The sequence below is a fragment of the Mercenaria mercenaria genome, chromosome 12, assembly GCF_021730395.1.
Source record: "Mercenaria mercenaria strain notata chromosome 12, MADL_Memer_1, whole genome shotgun sequence".
In the NCBI taxonomy this organism is placed as follows: domain Eukaryota; kingdom Metazoa; phylum Mollusca; class Bivalvia; order Venerida; family Veneridae; genus Mercenaria; species Mercenaria mercenaria.
This window is the reverse complement of record NC_069372.1, coordinates 47,026,359-47,044,055: the sequence shown is the minus strand read 5'-3', so window position 1 is coordinate 47,044,055 and position 17,697 is coordinate 47,026,359. Positions and strand designations below refer to the sequence as shown.

At 35.3% G+C, this 17,697-nt stretch overlaps 1 protein-coding gene across 1 annotated transcript; it reads right to left on the bottom strand.

Annotated features, from left to right (window-relative positions):
- Positions 1-8,204: 8,204 nt before the first annotated feature.
- Positions 8,205-16,856, bottom strand: LOC123534884 (CDP-diacylglycerol--inositol 3-phosphatidyltransferase-like). Its single transcript, XM_045317343.2, has 6 exons — positions 16,666-16,856; positions 13,362-13,496; positions 12,366-12,519; positions 11,642-11,723; positions 11,095-11,176; positions 8,205-10,508 (listed from the first exon to the last, which is right to left on the bottom strand). Exons 1-6 carry the CDS (start codon positions 16,703-16,705, stop codon positions 10,354-10,356), a joined length of 648 nt encoding a protein of 215 aa, XP_045173278.2. The 5' UTR covers positions 16,706-16,856; the 3' UTR covers positions 8,205-10,353.
- Between the last annotated feature and the right edge of the window lie 841 nt (positions 16,857-17,697).

Sequence of the window (17,697 nt, the reverse complement as noted above, 5' to 3'; positions counted from 1 at the left end):
TTAGTGTTTGTGTCGTTCATAAAAAGTAACAAAATCTGTCTTAAGAAATTGTCGAAGACTACTATCAGTTTCCACTTCTCACTCTGCAATAACTAATGTAGGTATAACTACAGTCCTGATGAAGTAAAAAGTTGCTCAATGTGTTAATGCACTCTGGTTTCTCATTCGGAACTTGCGTTGTCCTACTAAAATACCATTTTACCATTAATTTCAGTCATTCTGTTTATTATAGTGATGGTTTATTTTTGCTAAAAATTGCTACCAGTCAAAAATAGTGCAAATATTAACTAAAGTAATTCATAACATTTTAGTTGTAGCAGATTTTTTAATTCTTGGGAGGATGAATGAGGGGAATAAATCACAAATTGATATACAACAAATACTCACGATAATCCCACCTCAGGTTTTGTGTTTTCTCATTCTGTTAGACAGTACATGTGAGTATTCCGTTATATTGTCTTAAAAATATAAAGTTTTAATTAAGGTCTATTTTTGTCCTTTTACTTTACAGGGGGCAGTAACTTTGCAAAGTTCTAACATATTCTCTGTTACATTTAGAAGTAACGATTGTCAGTAAACTGTCTGTCGAATGTACTTCCGAGAATTTAAGATTTATTTAATAATCATGAGGTTTTAATGATTTATATTTCATTGAAATGTCCAATTTTGAAAAATCAAACCATTCCTGTGTATATTATAAGCTAAATGCACCTATATGTATGTTACCTGCTACTGGCATATTATGCATATCAGTAGACAAGCTATTATTTGATCCACCAGATCTGTAACACTGAATTTTGGCTTATTTTGCAAGGTCAATATATGCAAGATCCATGGAAAATTGAAACACTTCCGTTAGGTCCAGATATTAATGGAAAATTTTTGCAAAATCTGGATAAAATTGACCTTTTTGTAAGGTCCAGATACAAATGAGATTTTTTTGCAATATATCCAAATAAAATTGAGACAATTTTGCAACATTCAGATAAAATTGAGATCTCATTTTATAGGTTATTTAGGGTTGGTAGAAGGATATGTTTTGTTTTATATATTTGAGCCGTGCCATGAGAAAACCAACCGCATCCACGCAGTCTGGTCAGGATCCATGCTGTTCACTTTCAATGCCAATAGCAATTAGAGAAACTGTTTGCAAACAGCATGGATACTGACGAGACTGCGTAAATGCGCAGGCTGGTCTGGATCCATGCTGGTCGCAAAGCCACTATGTTGGTTTTCTTATGGCACGGCTCATCTTTATTAACGCCAATTTTATAGCCAAAAATGGATTATTGCTTTTTAAAATTTCTGGTCCATGTTTTTTTTGTTTTCTTTTTTTTCTAAACTTCATAAAAAGCATGGCAGTGTTGTATTTACGCATACTAAGATTCCAATCTAACACCAAATTAGAAAGATTTGAATTTTAAAACTCTTTAGTATCCTAAATGGCTGAAATTGACCATGGAAATTACTGGTATTTTATCAAAACCAATTTAAAAAAAATCAAAATAAGTCACAATAATTGTAATTAAAATTATATTCTAGAAGAACCTATTACCTCAGTTGCAGTGCTCTTGAAAGGTGTGTAATGTATATAGTATGACCTATTATTTAAAGAGAAATCCAGAGAAAAAATACTTGTCACGGAGAAGTAGGATCAAACAATAGATAATACTTGCACACATTCATCATATTGTTATTTACTTATTTATATTTTAGTTGTTTCTGTTGTGTTATACCTTTTTTTGACATTTTAGAATTATGGTTATCATGATATTATTAAAAAATCTATGCAATCAAGTTTTCTGTTGGTTTTCTTTTCCCCCCTGCAGAGATCAGTCGTTTAAAGTTGAAAGTATGTTGCGTTTTGTAGTAATTTTAACATTAACCAAATATTTCTGTGGGTTGGTGATACTGGTATACTGCTAAGCCTTGAACTGTATAGCGTCATCACTAAAGCAAGAGCTCCATTACTTTTAAAGAAATGCTGGCATATTTCTTTCAATGGAGATTTCATTAATTATGCTCCGTTAAGGGGAAGCATATAGTTGCTGCTTCATCTGTCCATCCCGCATTTCTTGTCCAGTATATTTCTCGGCAACCACTGGTTGGAATTTAGTAAAACTTCATATGAAGCTTCACTATCAAGAAGAGATGCACATATTATCTTCAAGTTCCGGTTGGATGAATTTTCAGAGTTATTGCCCTTTGATTATTTAACAATAGTATACTATATTACAATTCTTGTCCAGAAAATTTCTCGGGAACCACTGGTTGGAATTTAGTGAAACTTCATAGGAAGCTTTACTATTAAGAAGAGATGCGCAGATTATCTTCTGTTCCAGTCAGATGATTTTTCATCGAGTTATTGCCCTGCACAATTCTTGTCTGGAATATTGGTTGGAATTTAGCCATACTTCATAGGAAGCTTTATTAAAAAGAGGAGATACCCATATTACCTTCATGTTTCGATTGGATGATTTTCACTGATTTATTGCCCTTTGATTATTCAACATTAGTAAACTATAGCACCATCATAGGAATATTTCTCAGCAACCACTGCCTGAAAATTCATATACATATAGGATGCTTCACTCTCAAGTGGAGGTGTGCATATTTTCTTCATTATCCATTGGAATGAGTTTTCATTGATATATTGCCCTTTAAACTGTATGTGCCCAGTCTGTAAATTCAACTTTTGTTTTTTAAAAATGCAAATTTCAGGGAGCATCCATTGCTTTTACCCATACTTCTTGTTCTAATGTTTGTCTGTGTATGTATCATACACATTCAGACCATTTGTGTGCTAAATATTGTTCTAATAATGTGTCTATGCATCGAAATATAGTTTGAAAACAGAAAGATATCAAAATGTATAAACGTGCGAATCGGGAGAAAAGCTCTTTGACACCACAATTTACATATTAATATTTTAACAAAATTACTGTCAACCTACGGTAAAAGTTTTCTTAAAGGCACTACATTGTCCAGTTTTTGTACCCCACGTCAACAAAGTTGAAATGGGGGGTATACTGGTTTCAGGTTGTCTGTCTGTCCGTCCGGACGTCTATCCGTAGACACAATCTTGTGCGCACCATCTTTCCTCATCGCCGTGACACAATTTAATGAAACTTCTCACAAGTGATCAGTAACAACAGTAGTTGTGCATGGGACATGTTAGGTTCTTTCAGAAAAAAAAATTGCAGAGTTACGGGACTTTTTTTTTTTGTTACTATACTCTATACATAGACACAATCTTGTGCACACCATCTCTCCTCATCCCCTGGACACAATTTAATGAAACTTCACACAAATGATCAGTAACAACAGTAGTTGTGCATGGGACATGTTAGGTTCTTTCAGAAAAAAAATTGCAGAGTTAGGGGGACTTTGTTTTTTGTTACTATACTATATACATAGACACAATCTTGTATGCACCATCTCTCCTCATTCACTTGACACAATTTAATGAAACTTCACACAAGTGATCAGTAACAACAGTGTATATACATACAGTCAACATAATTATGCAATCTTGTGTGCGTCAAATTGCAATGTACTGTGTCAGTGCATGCTGGGGGTACATTCATCACCTTTAGTGATAGCTCTAGCTAAACAAGTTCTATCAATAGACAGGCTATAAATATTCATTATTTGAAACCAGCAATTGCTGCACCACATAGGAAATGCCAACAGCTCTTTTCCTTATCACCACTTCTTGGTGATGGCGCTAGAGTTTACGAGCCGTGAAATTGGCATGAATTATAGCAGAATTCAAGTGAAATTAAGTATAATATATTTTGAAACAGCAAATAAAAGGAAAAAAAGCAAGTATTTTGTTCATATTTTATTAGACTTTCCAAAGTAAATTAAAAATCACAACATAATTTTTTTACAATGCCATACATCACAAAAAGGAGTATCATTACAGTACCTATAAGAGGTGAGAATTCTTTGGATCCAGAACCAGAAATGCACAAAATAATGAAATGCAGTTTGAACTCAATAATCAAAATTGCTAGTTTAAAGAGTAATATATTATGTACTTTTGAAACAAACTCTTTCAATTTGTCGAGGGCATTTCTAATATCATGAGCATTCAAGTTACCTCAATAGACAAAAAAAAAACAACAATGACTTGAAAATAAAAAAAAAATTCCCTGTGGCACTGTAATTTTTGACGACAGTGAAAGGGATATGACCTCAGAATCACAAATTATTTCAAATATTCCGTATTTCACTGTTTTCAATGTGATTGTGAAGCGAAGTTTGTTCAGTATTCAAAAACACGGACATTCTTTTAATCTTTTCAAAACATGTATCAACATGTATCAATCAAGATGTGTATACTGAAGAAAATTGGAAATACACGGACGGAATCCTGTTGGCTATCCTATATCAAAGTGGCGGAATAAGAAACAGAACTTCGACTTTGGATTTTTGTAAAATATTACAATTTTCATAAAATGATACATTTCCAACAGACAAGATGATACTTTTTCTCATTTTGTCAAATCCCTGATCAGGTAGGAAGATATCAAACAACAAGAGCTGTCTCCATAGGATGACACATGCCCCCGATGGCACTTTGAATGAATAGTTATGGCCGATGTTAGAGTTTAGGACCTTTGACCTACGGATCTGGGTCTTGCGCGCGACACATCATCTTACTGTGCCACACATTCATGCGTAGTTATTTTAAGATCCATGCATGAATGACAAAGATATGGACCGGACACGCCCATCAATGCACTATCATGAAATATGACCTTTAACGTCTAAGTGTGACCTTGACCTTTGAGCTACAGACCTGGGTCTTGCACGCGACACGTTGTCTTACTGTGCCATACATTCATGTGTAGTTACTTGAAAATCCATCCATGGATGACAAAGATATGGACCGGACACGCCCAACTATCATGAAAAATGACCTTTAACGTCTAAGTGTGACCTTGACCTTTAAGCTACGGACCTGGATCTTGCGCGCGACACGTCTTCATACTGTGGTAAACATTCATGCCAAGTTATTTGAAAATCCATCCATCGATGACAAAGATATGGACCGGACACGCCCAACTATCATAAAAAATGACCTTTAAAGTGTAAGTGTGACCTTGACCTTTGAGCTACGGACCTGGGTCTTGCGCGCGACATGTCGTCTTACTGTGGTACACATTCATGCCAAGTTATTTGAAAATCCATCCATCGATGACAAAGATATGGACCGGACACGCCCAACTATCATGAAAAATGACCTTTAAAGTCTAAGTGTGACCTTGACCTTTGAGCTACGGACCTGGGTCTTGCGCGCGACACACCGTCTTACTGTGGTACACATTCATGCCAAGTTATTTGAAAATCCATCCATCGATGACAAAGATATGGACCGGACACGAAACTGCGGACAGACCAACAGACCGACAGACTGACAGACCGACAGACCGACGGTTCAAAAACTATATGCCTCCCTTCGGGGGCATAAAAAAGTATACAGGTTGTGATACAGTTTTGAAATAAATCAAGATAATTTCTTATTTACCAAAAAATCGGTTAACATGCTGCCTTAACAAAAGGGTCAGAAAACTCAAATGTCGAGTTTAAACTGTACATACATTACATGTTAACAAATGACACATTGAGTTGTAAGTTAGTTTTTAATATTTAAATCAAAGTAAAGGTACGTTTGTAACTAAAAGAAATGAGCATAACACAAATTTCGATGGAAGCTTTGGCAAATATTGTTACTGCATGTAAGTATAGGCTACACCAGAATTTCACTGGTAATCCTTGCAATGTACGATGTATCCTAATCTAAAATAGAATTTGTGTATACTGGTTTATATTTCAATAAGATTACGCACATGGAATATCAAACAATATATAAATATGATGCATGAAAAAATATTGCAGATAAATTAATGATTTAAATCAATACTTAAGTAGTGGACCCAGTAACAAATGGTATTTTCCATATGATTATGTATCCTCCCTAAGAAGTTTTAACATTCTCTGGTTGTTATGAAAAAGCAATTATCTATAAGAATGTTCAAACAGCATGAAAAAACAAGTAATAGCATGGAAGTTATCGATTGTCATTATGGATTCACACCCTTAACATGATGGCAACAAAACTTATGCGTTACTAAATATTTTCTCGTATATAATATGTAATATCATTACCTTCATACTCAAGGAGCTTCATGGTGTACAAAAGTGATGTCCTGATTAACTGCTAAATTTCTATAATGAACTTGCCCATCTTTCAATCTGGACAATACCATTAACTGTTTAAAGGGGTGCATACCAAAAAGTTACTGTCTGAATGGCAAACAGTGCAGATCAAGATCAGACTGCACAGATGTGCAGGCTGATCATGATCCACACTGGTCACATAGGCAGAATCAATCGTTAATCATGTTACACTCTGAAATCGTTTAATCTTTAACCTGCTATATTTCTAAAATGGACTGGTCAATCATTTAATTTGGGCAGTACCACTTATCATTCAAAAGGGTGTTCTATGAAAATTTACTAACTAAATACCATGATCAGAAAGAATTGTCAGAAATATACAAGAAAAGGGAGTTAAGTTCAAAACAACTGAAAATGCAGAGTTACTTTATCTTCAAAAACCCAACAAGTTACCTTTGGCCATAATGATAAAAGTAAAATTAACAACTTTGAAATTTAGAACAAAATCAACCCCAAACAAAACCAAGTGAGCGAAATTTTACGTAGATGGACATAATCCCTCTTTTATGTTAATTCGCACTTTTTGTTTAACTTCTAACTAGAAAATGTAAACAATTTATAGCAAATTTTTCAATCTTAATGAAAGTTCACTGTATGCATTGTCTATTGAGAAGTCATTGTAGAAGATTAGATTGGCCAATAGAAATCGGAAAGGAAGATTGTTTACTTTAAAATGTAAAAACAACGGGTAAATGACACATCTTAAGACATAAAGTCCAGTCATACAATAAATAATAGCACATATATTTCATACAAAGTGAAAGAAACAAACACAGAGTAATATTTAATCAACTTAAGCTGTCATAGTCAAACTTTACACAGACCATCCCTTAAATTTCTATTACGCAAAAATGTTCACTGAAAATTGGTTCCAAGTGTACCTAGACCAACCAATAGCCAGCATTTCATATCCAGATAATGGTAACACTTTCCTCTAACAAGAGCACCGCCTTGCGGGTGCTGACGCTCATCTGATTTTTTTTTTATAATAGAAATATTGTCCTACCCATGATTTTCTAAGTCTAAAAAGGGCCATCACTCTTGCAAAAAGCAGGATAGAGTTATGTTTCTTGATGTACAGTGTCCACTTATGATGGTGAAAAACTGTTGCAAGTTTTAAAGCAATAGCTTTGATAGTTTATGAGAAAAGTTGACTTAAACATAATATTTAACCAAGAAATGATTTTTCTAAGTTCAAAAGGGCAATAATTATTGCAAAAAGCAGGATGGAGTTATGTTGCTTGCTGTACAGGGTCAGCTTATGATGGTGAACAAGAGTTGCAAGTTTTAAAGCAATAGCTTTGATAGTTTAAGAGAAAAAGTTGACCTAAACATAAACTTAACCAAGAAATCTGATATTTTCTAAGTCCAAAAGGGGCCATAAATCTTGCAAAAAGCAGGATGGAGTTATGTTTCTTGCTGTACAGGGTCAGCTTATGATGGTGAACAAGTGTTGCAAGTTTTAAAGGAATAGCTTTGATAGTTTAGGATAAAAGCTGACCTAAACATAAAACTTAACCAAGAAAACTGATTTTCTAAGTCCAAAAGGGGCAATAATTCTTGCAAAAAGCAAGATGGAGTTATGTTGCTTGCTGTACAGGGTCAGCTTATGATGGTGAACAAGTATTCCAAGTTTCAAAGCAAAAGCTTTGATAGTTTAGGAGAAAAGTTGACCTAAACATAAAACTTAACCAAGAAATCTGATATTTTCTAAGTACAAAAGGGGCCATAAATCTTGCAAAAAGCAAGATGGAGTTATGTTTCTTGCTATACAGGGTCAGCTTATGATGGTGAACAAGTATTCCAAGTTTCAAAGCAATAGCTTTGATAGTTTAGGAGGAGAAAAGCTGACCTAAACATAAAACTTAACCAGGCAACGCCGACGCAGACGCCGACGCCGACGCCGACGCCGACGCCGACAACCGCTCAAGTGATGACAATAACTCATCATTTTTTTTCAAAAAATCAGATGAGCTAAAAATGAACCTAAAACTGGATATAACAGATTAGTTATAAAAAAGAATATGCTAAACCTACAAGCTAGAGAATTAGAGCCAACACATAATACGTCCCATTTTTTTCAAAATGGGTGTATAAAAAGCAACAAAATCCGTAATGTTTAATAAAATAAAATTGCTAAATGTACCCAAACCAGACAAGTCGAAAATCTCAAAATCTCTAATAATTATAGGCTATTAGCTTTGTATCGGGAAATATGCACAAGTTCTTCAGCGGAGATATTGTGCGACTTTAGGAGAGAAATATTCTTCCGCTGAAGAACGAGTGCATATTTCCCGATGCAAAGATAATAACCTTTTATTATATACGCATCTACACATATAATTTTTTTTTGTTGGATTAAAGTCGCACCGACACAAGATAGGTCATAAGGCAACTTTCCAGCTTTAATGATGGAGGAAGATCCCAGGTGCCCCTCCATGCATTATTTCATCACGAGCGGGCACCTGGGTAGAACCACCGACCTTCCGTAAGCCAGCTGGATGACTTCCTCACATGAAGAATTCAACGCCCCTAGTGAGGCCCGAACCCACATCGATAAGGGGCAAGTGATTTGAAGTCAGCGACCGTAACCACTCGGCTACAGAGGCCCCTTCTACACATACGGTATAAATATTATGTAAATATCATAAATATGTTCAATAGCCTAAATAGGATTGACAATACTGAACTGAACAGAAAAAAAATAGTGCAACAACACACACTGAATTACGTCACGCACCCGATATGAAATTCAGGCGTCAGTGTATGGAAAAATATTGACATTTCCAGTAACAGTGTAACATAATGGGGAATAGAAACGAGTATGTAATAATGTAGTAGTCTGAGTAACTGTTCGTTTAGGCTTTATCTAGCAACTTCATGGTTAGCAATCTTATCTGTGGAATTCAGATTAATTTTCAATAATATTTTGAATAAGGGAGTGGGATTTCATAAATAGTAGCAAAAATAAAATCCACGTGAAATATTACCAAATATACAGCACCAATTCTCCGGAAGCTTAACACTGATGTATTTTGAGATTATTTTGAAATCTGTCTTTTTTAAGGTTATGGACTTGTAATGATAATCGGTTATTTCTGTTCATTTATAATAATACAATAATAATAATAAAATCTTTATGTAATGAAGGTAACATACAAAGTGTACATATTGTCTGCAAGTTTTTTGGCATTCTCTGGCTGTCATGAAAAATAAGTTAAAAACTTTCTGTTATGACCGAGGGAAATGACATATAAAGGATACGTTATTGCATGAAAATTCTTGACAGTCACTAAAGGCCCATTACCAATATTTAAAATTCTAAAACCTAGCCAAACAGCACTAAGATAAAATTTAAGGTCTGGCCTATAATGCATTTAGAGAGTTCATAAAGGAAGTTTGTTAAAATATATGAGCCGTGCCATGAGAAAACCAACATAGTGGCTTTGCGACCAGCATGGTTCCAGACCAGCCTGCGCATCCGCGCAGTCTGGTCAGGACCCATGCTGTTCGCTAACAGTTTCTCCAATTGCAATAGGCTTTGAAAGCGAACAGCAAGGATCCTGACCAGACTGCGCGGATGCGCAGGCTGGTCTGGATCCATGCTGGTCGCAAAGCCACTATGTTGGTTTTCTCATGGCGCGGCTCATATCAAAGTCAAAAGGAAACAAAAATATTATTGAGCATCAACGTCCCGATTATATAAGCATGACAACTTCAAGTTGATATAGTATACAAGGCTTCATTTCAAATGGATGCAAACTGTAGAAGTTGAATAAACAAGAAATTATGACAGATGGATTTATGGATGAACAAATGGCTGTAAGGACAGCTCAAACACTATATGTCGCCAATGCGGGGACATATGAAAACAGTTTTAATGCATTTTAAAAACCTATTTAAGCAAACTTCACAACGTGTTTCAGTTTTGTGAAACTCTCCTTCAGTTAAAACTTTCTCAATAAAAGTATTAAATGCACGTCCATACTATTGAACCTTATTTTACCTATCTAAAACAACATCTAACAACAAAATCCATCACTGTAATATCATCACTTTCCATTTTTTGTGAAAAGTCGAGAGACTCTGGAAATCTGTCATACTTCACTTGGTTTTCATTTTCTCCCTCTCTGCCATGTCCAAGTTGGCGATATTAGACATGGCTGCCCCAAGTTGAATCAAACTTATCCCAGTCTTTATGAATGATAGCGGAGCGCATACATACAAAATCAGCTTCCACAAGCCAAGTCCAAATAAAACTGAAAAAAAAAATGCAGTTTAAGACCATATGTGAACATATATCACTCTAAAGACCATTACTTTTATTTCCAAACTAGACATTTTCAGTTTTTCTTAACCTGTGGAAAAAGGTCACCTGTATGTTAAGACCACTTTTGCTCTTTCTGAGCATGGTCTTTATATACAGGTTTCACTGTAATTCCTTACAGATGTACCTGAGATAGTGGTCACCTGTATTAAGCAGCCATTTGCATATAGCAGCCAGTCAGCTAACTTCTCAAACTGACTCTTTGTTCTATTTTTAACTTAATCAGCTTCCTGCCTTAAACAGCCAGATGATGTTGGTGCCTTGACTGCATGCTTTGTACAGGTTAGACTGTATATCCTACTAAAAAGCAATAAAATGAAGAAAACACAAGCAGTCTATTACATTTTTTAAAACTGAAAAAAAAAAACATGTTCATATTTAAATGCACAAAGATTTGCATAACTGGCAGGACTTTTTTCTGAGGTATTTTAGGAACCGCACTCTAGATAGTTCTACAACCATCAAATTCATAAAAAGTAGTCCCTCAACAATATTAATGATTTCACATTCTTTCTTACCTGTTGGTCCTTGCGTGAAATAGCACAGATACAACATACAGAAGAACAACTCATTGGCTGAACACATCACAAATAGGATCATCTGAAAAAAAAGTTATATAATTTAAAGATAGTGGACCAGTAATGACATTCAGCTATTTCCATGTGATTACATTTTCCGCGAATGCTATTTCAGCACCCTCCAGCTAGTTGCTGGTATGGACTACATTAGCAGACAGAGAATGTCGAAATAGCAGTAGAAGAATATGTAATTGAACAAAAATTGCTGAGTCATTATGGGTCCATTACCTTAAATATTAAACTACATTTGCATACTTCCCACCTCAATGTGACATGATATGGTCCATAAAAACAGAAAATTGTACGGTGCCTTTGTATATGGCCCTGGAAATGACTTAAATGGTAGTAAATTTCCAAGACACTACATGTATATGTATAATGATATTTGTGAGTGACTGCTTTTATATGTAAACCATCTCTGAATTGGTTCATTTATATGAAAATGGTGCTATATAAATCCGGAATAATAAATGTATCATTTGCTTACCTTGTTGTGATAGTAATGTCGGAGTATAGGGTTTGCCGACAGATCAAGGACCTTATGACTTCCACCTCCTGTCATTAAGGTGCTGAAAAAAGTTTTATACTGTAAAAACATTTTATTTCTTGGGAAGGAAATTTCATGGGTTTGGACAAAATGGCTACTCTGAGTGTATAAATTTGTTGATCCTGACCTTTGCGTATAAAATGAATGGGGATTTTTTTCTTGTTTTGAATCCATTTCATAAAATTACCCCCCACACACACCCCCACCACACACACATGAATGTTAATGATCTCACAGTATCTTCTCACCTGTAACTGCCAGCATAGCAATGTAGAATACATGAGGTACTGCCAAAGATCAGTGTATTAGTGTAGTTTGTGTAAATCAAAATATAAATCCAAGGAAAGAACATGTGAAAAACCCTGCAATCTGTCTCAAACTTGACTAAATTTACACTGCAGAAAGTGCATTCCAAAGAAGAAATTATTTTTTTTATATAAACATGCAGTGATTCTACAATCCTGTGTAGTACTATGTACACTGGAACTTGAGTAATTTCTATGGAAACAAAAATACTGTTGTCCATAAACATTTAGATGCTTTTTAACATGCATAATATATTTTTATCAAATTATTTATTGGGATAATGAAAAAAAGTTTTTTCATTTACTAAGTCTTAGGGTAATTTAAATATGGTAAATATATTTATATGAATGAGATATACCTCTGTATATGAAACCAGTGACTGACTATATCTATTGCCATGGAAGCCTGGAAGAACAGCATGTATTTAGGGTAGAAATGGCACAGTGCTGCACACAGACACATGGTTGTGGCTCTGTCAATCAGCTGATCTAACATGGCACCCAACTTGCTACCTGAAATTTAAGATATATCTTCTTACAACTACTGTAAAATTGTATTATTTTCATAGGCATGAAATACTGTGATTTTGGCTAAAACAGCTATTTTATTAGGAAATTAACCCTTATCATGCTGGAACGATTGATTCTACCTTTGCGACCACTGTAGATGAAACTCAGCCAGCACATCCGTGCAGTCTGATCATGATCTGCACTGTTCACCATTCAGTCAGTAACTTTAAACAGTTAATGGTACTGTCCAAGTTATAAAATGGACAAGTTCGTTATAGAAATTTTGCAGGGTAAGGATTTTGCCTATTTCAACTTTTGAAGATAAAATGAACTGGGATTTCATTTGTTCCTTGGGTTTAAATTTAATGGATTAGTAGAACCACAAAATCCATGAAAATCATTCCCACACAAATATTTATTACTCAGCAATAAGTTTAATAGTACCTCCAAATAAAACTAATAATACCAAGTAAGTTATATTTCAAAATGTTTGTAACAAAAAATGGTGTCCCCAATGTGAGTCACTGTATGCAAATTTTTGACCATGTCAAGGGTCATCACTCTGGTCTGGCTGTGTGAAATCCCAGTTAAAACACTACAGGTGCACAACTTCACCTACTGGATAACAATTCTGTGAGGTTTAATGACTCTAGGTCAAATATTTTTTGAGATAAGCACAACACAAATTCTGATGGACAAACTGACAAAGGCAACTCTAACTTCCCCTCCTCACTCCCGCCCCCTACAATTTCTAAAAAAAAATTTGAAAGGCACAAAAATGTTTAACTTTCAACTTATCTAAATACATGTATATATGTACGAAAATTCAGCTTTGTAATTGTTACCTTGATTAAGTGTTCTGGCAAGGTGTCCATCTATAGCATCAAGGAGCCCACTTACGATATACAATATCGAGGCCAACCACGGGTCACTTGGCATATAGTAGAATGATGCAAATGCAAAAACCACTCGCAAATAGTCTGAAATATAATTAATATAATAATAAACAATACAGTCTATTTCTTTGTTCTGTTGGGTTTTAATTTTTAAATACATATCATAATTATGGTGTCTTCGATCTTCTTGAAACGTACTTACCAGCTTCTTCACAGGAAAGAGTACACCACTCAATTTGGCACCAAGTGCAACTCATATCTACATCAGTAAAAGGAAGTAATTTAAAGCCATTAACCTTAGCAACTCCACCATGGAAGTCGAATAAAAGTATTTAGTATTACACTTAAAGCAGTTTATCCTATAACCAGTCTATATATATCTGAAGACAGTAAATTAAATATAAGGTAAAGCTCTAACAGGATTAAAGTAATATTTGTTTAAACAAAATTATTTGCATTTACAGTAATAACAAGAGCTGTCTCCATAGGATGACATATGCCCCCGATGGCACTTTGAATGAGTAGTTATGGCCGATGTTAGAGTTTAGGACCTTTGACCTACGAAGCTGGGTCTTGCGCGCGACACGTCGTCTTACTGTGCCACACATTCATGCGTAGTTATTTTAAAATCCATGCATGAATGACAAAGATATGGACCGGACACGCCCATCAATGCACTATCATGAAAAATGACCTTTAACGTCTAAGTGTGACCTTGACCTTTGAGCTACGGACCTGGGTCTTGCGCGCGACACGTCGTCTTACTGTGGTACACATTCATGCCAAGTTATTTGAAAATCCATGAATGGTTGACAAAGATATGGACCGGACACGCCCATCAATGCACTATCCTTTAATGTCTAAGTGTGACCTTGACCTTTGAGCTATGGACCTGGGTCTTGTGCGCGACACGTCGTCTTACTGTGGTACACATTCATGCCAAGTTATTTGAAAATCCATCCATCGATGACAAAGATATGGACCGGACACGAAAATTGCGGACAGACCGACAGACTGACAGACGGACAGACGGTTCAAAAACTATATGCCTCCCTTCGGTGGCATAAAAACAAGAGCTGTCCATAAGACAGCACGCTCCACTCTTCGGCGATTTGACAGTAAAATGAATATATGTCTCAATAAGAGACCTCTTCTTTAAAAGGAAGATACACCAAGGGGCATAATTCTGTCCAGAACACAAAAAAGAGTTATTGGGATTGTTAAAATACTTGCAGATGATGATGGTAAAGATATATTTTGAGTTTCAAGTCATTATCTTATATAGTACCAAAGTTATGTCCAGAAAACAAAGTTTGTTAAAAAATATAAGTATGAAAAGGGGAATAATTTGGTCAAAAATAAAAATCAGAGTTATGGGGATTGTTACCACACAGATGATGATGATAAAGATACATTAATTTTAAGTTTCAAGGTTTTTATCTTATATTGCATTAAAGTTATATCCAGAAAGCAAAGATTGCAAAAAAACTTTAAGTACAAAAGGGGCATAATTCTGTCAAAAATACAATAAGAGTTATGGGGTTTGTAACCACACATGCAGATGATGATTATAAAGAAATATTTTTTAATTTCAAGTCATTATCTTTTAAAGTACCAAAGATATGTCTATAAATGAAGCTTTCAAAAAAATTTAAGATGAAAACAATTCCAAGGGTAACAACTCTGTGACCTTGACCTTGGGTATAATGGGTCCAGTCCCTGCACATACTTTGTCTGTATGCTGAACAATGTTTACGAGAACTTAAGGTAAGATATAAGCAACAGTAACAAAGATATGACAGAAAAACAAAGGTTGCCGAAAAACTTTAACCTTAAAAATAACCTAAGTATAACACTTGGTGACCTTGACCTTGGGTATAATGGGCCTAGCCCCTGTACATACTTTGTTTGTATGTGGACAATGTTTATGTAAAGTTACAGTAAGATATAAGCAATAGTAACAAAGCTATGACAAAAAAACAAAGGTTGCCGAAAAACTTTAACCTTAAAAATAACCTAAGTATAACACCTTGGTGACCTTGACCTTGGGTATAATGGGCTCAGCCCCTACACATACTTTGTTTGTATACTGGACAATGTTTATGTGAAGTTACGGTAAGATATAAGCAATAGTAACAAAGATATGACAAAAAAACAAAGGTTGCAGAAAAACTTTAACCAAGAAAGGTCACGCCGACGCTGGGGCGATTAGAACTGCCCCCCTATTCTCCGAATAGTGGAGCTAATAATCCTGAATGAAATGTTTTTTGTTACAAATGTCTGACTATATTAAAATTGACAAGTTTAATTCTCAGCATGTGAAAACTTAGCATTCCTGTTAAATAAAAGAATATTACATATGACTGCGCAGAGATTAGGAAAATCTATAAAACTAGATTGCTTTAAGTAAAAGCACAAGTCATGTTTACCTATAATGGTTCTTTTAACCATAAAGGTGAATTGATATCCAAAATCCAGCCATATCACAAAGATATGTATTTAAAGACAGACAAGAATCTTAATCAGTGTCTCTAGTTACCTCCCCAACAGTCCATCCAGAGAGCCACAAGCAATAGTTATTTAATAGTGTAATAAAGTTACTTCAGCCTTCAAGGCATGATTGCTAATGATGACTTAATAGCCAAACAAACAATATTTCTGAATAGGAAATTTCCTTTAATGTTCAGTTTTGTGTAATGTATGTCATAAGCAGTTTGCAGTACATGAAGAAAGTCACCAAGTGATCTTGATTTAAGAAATGATTTTTTTTTCAGAGTTCATGTGAAATGAATGACAGATAAGGACCAGTAAATGCATGAATCAGGCCTGTAAGCAGGCTCGATTCATTCAACACCTGTCCTGTACATGTGATCTGTAAAAAAATTATCCGTGGTGTTACAACAAGCTATTCGGCATGTCCCACAGTAGCCCAACTAATTAACTGTGCGCAAACGGCTCTTTGATATATAACAGACTACAACGCCCTCCGTGCACAACCCACTTACCATTCAAAACAATGCGGACAGTTTTCCTGCTATGTGTATATAACGTAGAGGCAGATAGAGATATACAGTAAATGTCAGTCTGTGAAATCGGTCTGCCTTGCGACTAGTCCCACAGGTGTATCAAATTAATGCACGAGCTAGAGTGCAAATCAGGAGAAATCTGTGTAACAGATAAAATCGGGGTACCACCATCAAAACCACCTAGGCTAATAATTTATCTCCCTCCACCAACTGCATAAATTACCTACCCACAATATTTGGAATAAACAAAAACACATTCTCCGCCATGATTACTGTATCTTTAAATAAAAATCTAATACTGATTTTCTAAATTTATACGGCGTGACATCCAGAGTAAACTGGTTGGATTTTAAAACGTGGACTTTGCTATGAAAAGAAATGACATTTGTTTATTTACAAAATTGACTTCCGGGTTGAGTCAATTTACCAATGCAATATACCATGACCTCAATAGCCTGAGTTCAGTAATAACTTTTAGCTGCACGTTTTACCTGCCGAGTCATATTTCTATATATGACAGTTAATAGGTAACTTATCTCTATTAATAATGGTTTAAGTAACGCAAGAATGTTTGCAGATGACACCATAATATACCTTACCATCAACTCCATTTCAGATAGTATATCTCTGCAACAAGACCTGATTAGCTTAGAAACCTGGGAGAAGACATGGTCCATGGAGTTCAACCCGGACAAGTGTGAAGTCCTTAGAATTTTTAGAAAGAAAAATCCTGTAGTCTACCCCTACAAACTTCACAACATAGAGTTAAAAACTTGTGAGGCAGCTAAATACTTAGGCATAACCATTTCCAAAGATCTAAACTGGTCCAAACACATTGACAGTATCACTTCCAAAGCAACTTCCACTCTTCGCTTCATACAACGAAATGTCAAAACTGATAATAAAAAGGTCAAAATTGCTGCCTATAACACCTATGTCCGCCCTCAACTTGAGTACTGTTCAAGCGTCTGGCATCCTTGGCAAAAAACCCTCACTAGCAAAGTCGAAAATGTCCAAAGGTCAGCTGCTAGGTACGTCATGTATGACTACAGTTACACCAGTAGTGTTACACAAATGCTGAAAACCTTAGAATGGAATACACTCCAATATAGAAGGTTACACAATTCATTAGTAATGTTTATAAAATAAGGACCCAGACAGTTGCAGTCGACCAATCTCATCTTATTCCAACTAGAAACCTAAATTACTTAATCCCCATGTCTCACACTCAGTACTTTTCTAACTCCTACTTCCCTAGG